The following is a 12,140-nucleotide window of genomic DNA, read 5'->3' as shown; positions in this document are numbered from 1 at the left end:
CTGGCACTTTAGCGTCCAAATAATAGAATTTTTGTCCACTCCCGAGTTTCTCTACGAGTGTAGTGGCTTTGCTACATAAAAATGTGTCTGAGTACGTGGCCTCGTTGAAGGTTTTGTGTTTTCCGGTGGCTTTCAGCCTGATTCCATTCAAGACTAACTTTGTCACTATAAATACAAAGGAAGGCAACACTGAAAACAGAACGGAATAGTGGAATGACTCAACCTTTTTATTTGTGATGTTCGCCAATTTGAAATTATTTCATAATTGTATTATGAGTTAATAACCATCGATTAGAAAACAGAAGAAAACGACCATGTATCCCCGGTGGGAACCCAACCCACGACCACCGAATTTTGCGTACGGTGCTCCACCAACCGAGCTACGGCGGCGGTTGACGAACATGCTTTCGGTGATATTTATGTTGCGTGCAACCGAACTTTAGAGTGCTCACCAGCGCCACCCTCGTGAGTAGTGGTGGATGTAGTACGTTCTGCACATCCCTGAGTGCCAAGTAGAATGTCATCAGATGGCGAGGGTGGAAGCTGTCCGAGGACTTTCTTATGCTATACCTACGGCATCTAGATTGGTCGAACCTGCATGCCACTATGTGCCTTGTGCCTTGCGGAGTAAAATTGGCCGCAATCTGGAACAGGCTCGTGAACTCAGGGTTTCCAGTAAATGGGGCTGGGCCAATGCTTCCAATTTTACAAGATCTGGACTGATCCTTGTCGCTGCTAGAAGTGACCGAAGAACTTTAGCTTCTTTGATCGCAGCATAAAACATTTTCACTCATGTTGAGGCCTATATTTATTAATGGGCCGAGATCATGCATGTGCGACGGCCGTGTTCTTCGATGGTGGGCCTAAGATTAGCAAGTGATCACTTAGAATAATTTAGCTGTCTTGGATAAGTAGCACATCCTTATGGAATAGTGAAACATCTGGTGAGCAGAATTTATTCCTAAGAGCAGTCTTCCGTTCATTTTGAGTCCACGTAGGGTGGAGCAAGCCGTTAAGAAATGTGCGCAATTTTTACGCTCCATTTTGCGGTGTCCAAGAGCGAAAGCTCACTTGACTAAGAATGTAGCACCAGTCAGGACGATAACCACGTTTTCCGCAGTGCAATGATGCCCACGTCCCTGGCACTGTGTGGTTGCTGCTAGAATGTAAATATTTTTTGTTAATTCTTGGTATGGATCTCAGAATTATGAATAACTAGACTCATGCAGGGAACCCCGCATCCGTTCAAGATTGTCTCAGCTTCAAAGCAACTGAACTTGAGCAGAGCAGAGAGCTACGTAGGTAAGTGTCACCTTACAACTGTAACAAGGCACGCCACACATCAGGGCAGGGGTTAAAAGAGTGTCTCCCTGAGGAGTGCAGTAAAATGAAACGACGAAAAAAAGACATCTGCTTCTAAAATTTTCTACGAGCATAATGCCCTATGGCTTTCACATTTAAAAATCTCAAGACAACCGGAATGAACTATACATTAGATTCATGCATGCTGTTCGACATTTATTTCGCGCGAAAAACATGTTAACTTGAACTTTAAAACAAATAAAAAGTCGCACGTGAGGGAATTTTGATTTCTGCTTCAATATTTCATTAAAGTCACGTCAATGGCCAAAGGCCGACAGATGAACAAGATTTCGTTCTCAGAACCAGGGCTAACTTTGCCTCTTTCACAGAGTCTATGGTAGAGAGAGGTTGGTCAGATGGTTCTTGAGGAACCCGAAGTGAACAAGGGAGAAGAAAACCTCAGGTGCTTGCCAACGTTTCGACAGGAAGAATTCTCTTCGTCTGGGCAAGACAAGACCTTTGGCAAGACAAGACTGGGCAAGACAAGTATGGGCAAGACATAGGCATCGGCAAGACATTCTTCGCATAGTTGGTTGGAATCAGATAGTCGCGCAATTACGAACAAGCAGCTCACGTGCGAGCAAACTAGGAGGAAAATATTCATTGCTATGCTCTTACCTGCCATAAAACATCAGGATTCGAGGGGAAGGATCAAATGCAAAAGCTTACGAGTGCATTTGTTAGATTGCTGCTGCGCCGGGAAAATGTCAAATTGTCCACAATGGAACATGAACATATCAAGCGCAAAAGAAACAATGTAGAGTGACATGATGTAGTTTCTGTACGACAGATTTGCCTGCTAATGTTCAAACTCTACGGCTGCTTTAAGGCGCTGACCTATATTTGGGGTCGGTTGCTAAGAGCATCAAGTTGCAATAAGGTAATGTATCTGTTTTATTTGAAATGCCTTTTATGTGGAATTCCTTTGTTATCTCTAGAAAGAATTATCCACGTTGTGTTGTTAGCATAAATAGTAAAATTAGTAAGTTGGTTCTTGAGGAAAGGAAATCGCAAGTATCTGTCTTACATATCTCGGTGGAAACCTGAACCGACCCTTAAAAGAAAAGTGGAAAGTGAGAGTGAAAGAAGAGAGAGAGAAAGAGGTGCCGTAGTGGAGGTCTCCGGAATAATTTCGACCACCTGGAGATCATTAACGAGCACTGACATCGCCCAGCACACGGGCGCCTTTTGCGTTCCGTCTCGATCGACACGCGGCCTCCGCGGTAACACACGATAACACACAAGATCACACAACACTAATAAATAATATATGACACAAGATAATACAAGACACAAAGATAACACACGACACTAAAGTGTTTTGTACGGAAACATAGTCAGAGAAAAGAGTGGATGGCTGAAAAACAACACGGATGCATGAAAATTGTCTTTAAATGTTACGTATTGATAGAGTAGCAGAGTAGGGTGGGGAAAACTTTAATCGCAAAATATTTCATCAGAAGCTTTCAGGGAAAGTAAGCTGACATTTGCTTTCTTGCACCAAGCCTAGTTTGATAAAGACAGCACGTCACGCTTAAGTTTTCTGCATGAAAACAATGTCAGTGAGAGTGATGGATAGCTGAGAGAATGACGCAGTGGGATGGGAAACATTATGAAGTCAACGTAATTTATTGCCGACCCATTTCCTCACGACTAGGTGTCAGAGAAGAGAAAATAAAGTTTGCCTCCTTGCGTCAAGACTGCTTTGATAAAGATAACACGCCAGAACGACATTTTCTGCATGGAAACAACTTCGTTGAGAACAGGGGATAGTGGAGAGGATAACAGCGTTCCAAGTAAAATATTCTGCGATGGTGTGCAGTAATGAAGCAGAAAAAGATGGGTCGGAGAATTTATTCGCGATACAGTCGGCCACAACTAGCTTTGACAGAAATGAAACTGAAATTTCTATGTGCGCATCAAGTCTGCTCTGGTAAAGATAACACGTCAGGCTAAACTTTTATGCTTGGAAACAATTTCAGAAAGAACATTGGATGGCTGGGATAACAATAGGTGGGCATGAAAAATAACCTGAAATGACACTTATAAAAGGAAGCAGGAGTGAAGTTGGAGGAGAATTGATTTGTGACGCCATTGCTCAAAGCAAGCTTCCAGGGAAAGTAAAACGAAATTTCGCTTTTGCATGAAGCCTGGTTTGGGAAAGAACTTTCGACCCAAAAGTTTCTTCTTATGAAACAACGTCATAGAGAACATTGGATAGTTGAAAGTGTAATAGAGTGGGCGAAAAAATGACCTGAGATGTCGCGTAGAAAGTGCAGTAGCAGCGAAATCAGCCTATAACTCATTTGTAACGCATTTGCTGGTAGACAGCTTTCAGAGACAGTAAATTAAAATTTGCCTTCTTGCATCAAGCCTGTTTTGAGGAGGATAACATGCCACACTAAAGTATGCTGCGTCGAATCAACGCCTGAGAGAAGATTGGATAGTTCAAAGTGGACTGAAAAATAACCTTAAATGCCATGTAGAAAAAAAGAGTAGCCTTGAAATGGGCGGAAAGTTTATTCGTGACGCATATCCTCACAGCTGGTTTTCAGAGAAAGTGAACTGAAATTTGCGTTCTTGCATATAGCCTGTTTTATAAAACAAAACAGGTTCCGTGCTCGAAACAACGTCATAGCGAACACTGGATAATTTGAGAGCGTATTAGAGTTTGGTTTTGTGGTGGTTTAACGTCCCAAAACAACTTAGGCTATGAGGAACGCCGTATTGAAGGGCTCCGGAAATTTCGACCACCTGGGGTTCTTTAACGTGCACTGATATCGTACAGAACACGGGCCTCTAGAATTTCGCCTCCATCGAAATTCGGCCGCCGCGGCCGGCATCGAACCGGCGTCTTTCGGGCCAGGAGCCGAGCGCCGTAACCACTAAGCCACCGCGGCATGTGTGTATTAGAGTGGCATGAAACATAACAAGAAATTTCACCTAAAGATAGAAGTTCTTCTAAACTATTCTCCTAAAGATAGAGTAGCATTGAAGAGGGCGGAGAATTTATTCTTAACAGATTTTCTCACAGTTAACTTTCATAACTGCATAGTAAATTTGCCGTCTTTCATTAAGCCTTGCTGGACGAAAACAACGCGCCATACGCATAACTTTTCTCTAGAGGCGGGAGTTGCAGAATGAAGTGCCTAAAGGGTTCTTTTCTTCTGCGCATTTCCATGGTGAAGCGTTTTTCGCAGTCCCTCTTTTGCAGCAAGAATTTCAGAGTGTTTGAGTGCTTCTGTTTGGTATTTCACTCTTTCCTGTACTGTAGACTCTATATAGTTATGATTCTTCTACTTAGAACCTCTTTTTTGCGCAAGGATGGCGTGAAGTGTTCCTGTTAAATAATTAGTGAGATTAGTGAAATAAAGGGCATCAATAGAATAAGGGTAATTACAGCACAACTCCGCCAATGTTGATTAGACAGGGCAGCAAGAGTGTCCGCGTACCGAATGTTGAGATACAAGGTTGACCGAAAATAAATATCTTTTTTTTTCTACAACACAAACTATAATCGCTCTTTGCTTCGTGCTTCGCTAGTTATTTTTGTCTATATAACTTCTATCCACAGTTTCGCGTAAAGTGCAGTGCGCGCTCACTGTTGGGTTAACAAAAACTTGTCGTCTAGGATATTCGGCGCTTCTGTAGCCACATCATCCATCCATCATACACCCCCTGGAAAAAAGCCACATCCTGCTTACACGCACGCGCCGTAGTCTAAAAAGATTACAGACTGCGCAATAAGAATAAGAACGCTGACAACACGAAGAACAGAAAAGAGAACGGCCCACCACAAAACAAAAACGATAGCGTCGTGCATTCTCGACTGATAATCATAGCTATGTGCATGAAAACTTGATGTGTCCGTTCAACACCAGCGCCACTTCTGCAACAGCGATGAGACATCTGTGTCGCTCATTCAGTCACTACCCTCACCGCTCCATTTCAGGCCCAGTGTGAATTTATTATCTCCGCCGCCTATCGAAATTGGCCGAATAATTAACAAATCCCAGTGCAGCGCTGTTCATGCGGTTTGCACTTGAAAAGGGAACAATTCATGATTCCACAGCCGATATATCCAATGCAAATCAAGGTGTCTACGTGCTCTTCTTGGAGTAGCCACTCATTTGTGCGTAGTAGATCCGGCAGCAGCTTTTCACACGAAGCCATGGCTGCGGACACCTAAGCGCCCTATTCAGATAGAAGAGTGATTGAAAGCAGCTGTATTAAATTTATATATGAGTCAGTAAACACGACACTTATAGATATTATCATTAATTGTGATGATCTAAGTCGCCGCACGTTATTCTGCTGGAGGTATTCGCATTATTCATAAAAGTTTTCATATCCCAGCATGAGCGGAGAAGCATAGAATACCAGACGGGGTCGCTTTGCATATTCACATCTGAATATGCACGGCGATGGACTAGTGGGTGGTAACGTTTGCCACACCTCATTAGTGTTTTCTATGGACTGACATTTATGGTAATTGTCTTGGTGACGACGGAGGCAGCACTATATTTAGATGGGCGCAAATGGCGGAAAAAGGTAATCCACAAATTTTTCTTCATAGAAGACTTGTAGCCCTAGATCAGCTCTGCTGTTTCGTTATGAAGAGTGCTGCGCTTCCTCTACTCTGTTTTCTAACCTGTAGCGGTCTAGTAGGGTGAGTACAATAATTTCACTTAGAAAAAATGAATACCATATATCCGGTGGTTCACCTAAAGCATTCTCCAATTTTAAAAATGGCTTTTTGTGTTTAAACAGCGCTACCAGCAGAGTAGCGCATCATAATACAGCTATGATGTGCTGAGTAAAGGCTGGTTAACATATACTGAATAATTTAGTTCTCGAATCATATTGTTAGCCTTCTCATGTATTTAGAGGTGTGTAGCCCACTGTAAATAGTATCTGTAGTTGGTATTAAAATTTCGAGGACGAAGAGAGAGAGAGAGAGAAATGGACGGAAAGGCAGGGAGGTTAACCAGGCGATGCCCACTTGGCTACCCTACGCTTGGGGAGGGGAACAAAGAGGAAAAAAAGGAAAAATAGTGGCAATGAAATGAGTTTTTCAAGTGTCCATCGACCACTATGTCAAGCGGACACAGCGCGCGCAATAAAACTTTGGTTATAAACGGAAATACAACCCCGAGTCCTAAAAAAATCTCAGGAGCGCTTTCAACGCTTTCCTTTGCGAGGAAGGTTGTGTCCAAGGACCCAGAATCTTGGACTCTGTTAGAGGACGCGAGTCCAAGCGGTAGAGAGTAGCAGTCAGGAAACCGTGCTCTCGCTCAAAACGAGGGCAGTCGCAGAGGAGCTGCCCAATCGTTTAATCACAACCGCACTGCTCACTCGCTGGAGAGTGTGCCATTGCGATGAGATTGGAGTAGGCGTTTGTGAACGGCACTCCCAGCCAACGGCGGCACAACAGCGTAGTATCGCCGCGGGGAGACCGAATGGTATATGAAGTTGAAGCAAGAGGCCGAAGTGGTGTGAGCGGGGTGTCCAACCTCCAGGGGTAGACCACGACTGTACAGTCACCTTTCGGACGCCCAGTTGAAGGTGCCTTGCTGCGTCAGCTCTTGTTAATGGTATGCGGACAGTGTTGGTTCCATCATGAGCCGATTGAGCAGCATCGTCAGCTAAGGCGTTACCAACAATGCCGCTATGGCCCGGTACCCACTGGAAGATGATTTCGTGATCCTGTTCGATTGCAAAACACTTAGGGCCTTCTTAACCACATTCAAAGGTATACGCGTCGTTTGTTCTGACCCTTTCAAAGGGACAAATTCCTGCGCACTCAACCAAAACAATTTGGTGATGCTCTTTCTCTTCTCAATCTAGTTATACAAAGCGTGATCTCTGTTTGGCTCGCATACGCATGTGTTAAGCTTAGTTCTAAGCATAGGTTAGCAATTCCTATGAATTGTTCAGCTTTGTTTAGCAATGAATATGTACTCAGGTCTGATTAAAGTTTGCTTCGGTGAAGTCGTTATGGAACTTTTTTGCCGCAGATTAACTTCTCGCCAATTGGATGGTGTGGTCGGTCAAACGCCATTTAGACTAAGAATCCTATTCGTTAGTCTCACAAACGAAAGAAGCCGTCGTCGAGGACATAGCAGCGGCAGCCTCCACTGCTACCATTTCGGCCTTTCTCTCCTCGTGATATTGGTGACAATGTTGTCAACGAAAACGCAAGCAGCGCACATTTCTCTTTCAATACCGCCATGTATCTAAAATCGCTATTTGAGGTGTCCTCTGACCCAGGAAGCATATTATGCGCTTTTCGTTTTCTTTCGTGATTTTTGTGCGCAAATGCAGGCTTCGGACATACCTCGTCTTTTCCAAGATTGCTAGTGATTTAGTGCTTTCACATTGAAGTATTACTGGCCCCGTCGGTCCATTGACGTCGCATACTAAGCTAAGAATTGTTATGAATACCAACGCCTCAAAACTTTGCCAATGATCTCTGCAGGATTTTTACAGCAATGCTAGTAACCAAGGAAACTTTTACAGGATATAGGTATCGACCTGCTTTGCCTGTTCCGAATGCTGAGAGCCCATAGCAAATGAATAATAGTAAAAACCGATTACATGGCCAAATCAGCCGGCGCTGAAGCCTCGCTCCGTGGTAGCGAAGCAGGAGCTGCCAAATTCTTCACGGTAAACACCCTCTTTCGCCACAGCGCCCCTGAAGTTTTCATCAAAGAGTGCAGATCTACGTTTATTGCTTAACTAACCGAAGGAATCCTGCTGTGCAGAAAAATTAACCACCGCCGACGACCGCTTGCCAGCTTACATACGAGCGGGTGAACGGAGAGCTTAAATAAAACGATCGTCGACTGTGCTCCCTATGTATGTCAAAGCTGAACTCAAGAATTCGGTTGCCATACTGTAAGCTTCAGTATTTTCGTACAGCAATGCTTTGCAGCCAGCCACCCAGATGGCGCCGTCGAAGCTGGCCGAACGTATTGACGCTACACAACGACATTAGACGTCATCCTGCCAATCGTCATTCTCGAGAAAAATCTTGATGTCACTGCCTTGGTTCGCCCGCAGAAGATTGATGACTTAGACCTGATTCTCACTGCCGGTCTCCTCTACAGCGCGGTGGCGACGGAGGCGATAACCGCGCCATCTCTTGCTCGCAGCAAGCAAGCAGTGGGTCACGTGAAGCGAGCTCGCGCTGTGACTGGTGCGCTCTCCATGGGGCAGGGCTCCGTCGCCGCCGCTCGACGGAAACGTAGAGCAGGACCCGGCGGCACCAGCCGCCCGATTTGGTGGGGAAAACGGTCCAAAAACCGGTCCCTCCGTCAGCTGCGGGCGCGACGGAGGCGACGGAGCAAGGGAAAAACCGGCTGTGAGAATGTGGCTCTGCAAGGAAAAAAACAGCGACGGCGGCGATTTATTCATATCCTTCTTATAATAGATGATTTATATTGCTTAACGCTTTCTCGTAACAGGACGTCACTGCAGTTTTTCAAATACATAAATAATTATTCGAAATAAGCAAACATTTCGAGCTGAAACCGAAACTCTCTGACATGACCCGGACGGCCGCATTGCGGGACGCAACAATTAGGCCGCATTTGCGTTCTCGCGCGCTACTGCAAAGGTGAATTGGCAGAATTACGTGTACGAAAACTGGTGTCATATCTGCAGCTCTTTCTACATGTTGGCTTAAAGATAAAATGAAACCTACATAGTCAAATTTAGCATGAATGACTCGCCGTTTATGTATTACCTACCGCCACCGGAAACGATGCCTGATCAGGTGAATGCTGGGCAGGCGCAGCACGTAGCACAGTGTAACGGCAGGGATGCAGGAAAGAGAAAAGCTCAAAGTACACCCGTAGCCTAGGAAGAAAACTCTCCCACAAAACGCCAATACCGGGCACGTGACAAGGTACGTGATGTGCAATCGCGTGGTATGGCTGTTTCAGAAAGTCTGCAAAGGCAACTTGCATGCATACCTAGCAACTTGAAGACGAGTGGACTAACTTATTCATATCTAACACATCAGTGCTACGAGCTCTGCAAAGCCTTCACTGAAATTCTTTACGCTGTTTATGCATGCTGACCCCGTGGTGCATCGAAGTATTTCGTTAAACAGCAGTATTGTGAGTACGACTGCGTCTGAGCATAATCGAGGGACGAGGGTAGAATGAATTACGGAAACAATAACGTTTCATTTGCATTAAGTCAGCTGCGGATTCCCGAGCATGTGTAAGGTCCGCTAATACTCGCCTGAGCGCTAGTGAGCTATGCGCGGTTTAGCCACATCGTTTGTTCCTGTTCGCTATACACCAACAGAAACAATTATATGGCAATGGAACTGTCCCAGCATATGCCGAAAACAAGCACAACTAGCCGCATATATAGCAAACTCCCCTAATACCCCCATGTCATCGCTCTGCAACAGACGGAAACAAATCACATTCATATCCGCGGTTATCACACGGCAGCCCTTACACCACGTACGGCAATCCTGACACTCGCATCCATGCCAGTACTAGACCGCACACCGACAAACACCCCAGACAGCAAGGGCACTCAATATACCGCGATAGAGCTCAGCTCACCAAGGCACACATATGGCCTCACTATTATTAACATATACAGCAATCCTAAAGATAAAGGCAGAGTTATTCCGGGCATCCTGGGCTCCTTCCCTTCCTCAAAGCTCCTTGTGGTGGGTGATTTTAATGCACGTCACACGCACTGGGGATACACCTCGGATACCCCCAAAGGTAACCTGATTTCTACCGCAATGGCTGATTACAACTTTAGCCTGATCACAAACCCCAACGTACCCACTCGCATTGGCACAAGCGTCACCCGCGACACCACACCCGATCTCACATGGGCCACACCGAACATAATCGTTAAATCTCACACGGTGCTCCAAGACAGCCTTGGAAGTGACCACTTTCTAGTCTGCACTATTATAGCTTATGATTCCAAGATTTTCAACCCTCGTTCGCAGCTTCTCACTGACTGGGATAAATTGCGCTTATATTTGGCAGCTGATTCTACAGAACCCCGTTCTGTTACTGACTGGACTGACCATCTGGTGAAGGCCATCCAGGCGAACAGCAAAAGCATTAAAAATACCCATAAGGCACCGCAGATTGATCCGCATCTTGCTCATATATGGGAGGCCCGACAGGGACTTCTCAAGCGCTGGCGTCACCAGCGACACAATCGTAAATTGAGACTCCGCATAGCCGCTCTCACTCGCGAGGCAGAAGAATATGCGAACACGCTAGCCCGCGCAAACTGGGCAACATTTTGTAACGACCTCAAGGGTACATTAAGCACTAAACGCACGTGGTCCCTCCTACGTGCTCTCTTGGATCCAACAACCACTAAATCTCAGACACAAGTAAACAGACAACGTCTAATACAACTAGAGCGCCAAAAGGGCACCGACGTAATTGGCCAACTACGGGACACTTATATACCCACATCTCTTCAGTCGGCAGATCCACCCAATCTACCTCCACCTAACCCAGAACTTGATGCCGACATCACCTTAAACGAAGTCCACCGAGCACTCTTCAGTATTCGCCGCTCTACGGAGCCGGGGCCGGATGGCATAACGTACAAGGCACTACTCAGTCTGGACGAAGTCTCCCTCCAGGAACTCACGGAGCTCTTTAATAACCACTGGCAAGCTGGGACACTCCCATCAGCCTGGACCCATGCCAGCATGCGATTTATACCCAAACCGGGCAAGCCCGTCACTCTTCAAAATTTGCGCCCCATCTCCTTAACGAGCTGTGTCGGCAAGCTCTTCGAGCATGTCATTCTCAATCGCCTGCAACCGTTTGTAGAAACAACAGGCTTTCTATCCAACGTTCAATTCGGCTTCCGCCCAAACATTTCGGCGCAAGACGTACTTCTTGCCCTTAAAGAGTCCCTCTTTTGCACCAGGCGCCGTACAGCCAGTACGCGAGCCGTACTGGCCCTGGATATTCATAAGACTTTCGACACAATAAGCCGTGACCATATCCTCGCGACATTAGCCACCACGGGATGCGGCACCCGCATATGGCGATATATTCGGGCCTTCCTTCAGGGACGCACGGCAGAACTCCACCTTGGGGATATTGCCTCCCAGCCTTTCCCCCTGCCTAACCGGGGTACCCCACAAGGGGCGGTTCTGTCACCTTTACTTTTTAACATTGCACTAGCGCCACTGGCAAAGGCCCTTGCTGCTATCCCAGGGCTGCACACAGCCATATACGCAGATGATATAACCCTCTGGACAACGGGAGGATCCCTTGGAACAGCCCAGGATATCCTGCAATCTGTCATAGACATCACCACTACTCATTTAGCAAACAAAGGCCTCCGTTGCTCTCCAAATAAATCGGAACTCCTGCAACTGAAGCCCCTCCCCAGTGACCCTCAGATCGAACTACACATGTACGGCAATCCAGTGCCCATTGTGCCTCAGGTGAAGATTCTCGGCCTTCTCATTAGCAACACACTGGATGCAACCACCACCCTTCAGCTCTTGCAAAAACAGACCAAACAGGTCGCTGCACTTATCAGGCGGGTGGCAGCACGCAATCATGGGCTGTCTGAACGGGAGACACTCAATATGACAAATGCACTAATCATTAGCCGCATTATATATCACCTCCCATACCACATACTCACTCAGCGGCAAACACAACAGGCAGACATCCTAATACGCACGGCTGTCACCTTCGCCCTACGTCTTCCACGGACGTTTAGCACGAAACGTCTCCTGGCCACTGGTACCC

At 46.1% G+C, this 12,140-nt stretch overlaps 1 protein-coding gene across 1 annotated transcript in view; it reads right to left on the bottom strand.

Moving 5' to 3' along the window:
• Window positions 1-4,385: 4,385 nt before the first annotated feature.
• Window positions 4,386-12,140, bottom strand: part of LOC149337078 (uncharacterized) — a 78,825-nt gene continuing 71,070 nt past the window's right edge. Inside the window, exon 5 of the mRNA XM_089553302.1 lies at window positions 4,386-8,739. Within this exon, the coding sequence (XP_089409428.1) occupies window positions 8,450-8,739 (290 nt within the window). The 3' untranslated portion in view covers window positions 4,386-8,449. The remainder of the gene's footprint in view (window positions 8,740-12,140) is intronic.

This window comes from Amblyomma mixtum, chromosome 7 (genome assembly GCF_055824585.1).
Source record: "Amblyomma mixtum isolate Tamu chromosome 7, ASM5582458v1, whole genome shotgun sequence".
NCBI classification, from domain to species: Eukaryota; Metazoa; Arthropoda; class Arachnida; order Ixodida; family Ixodidae; genus Amblyomma; species Amblyomma mixtum.
The sequence above is the reverse complement of the archived record's forward strand: the minus strand, read 5'-3'. Positions and strand labels throughout refer to the sequence as shown.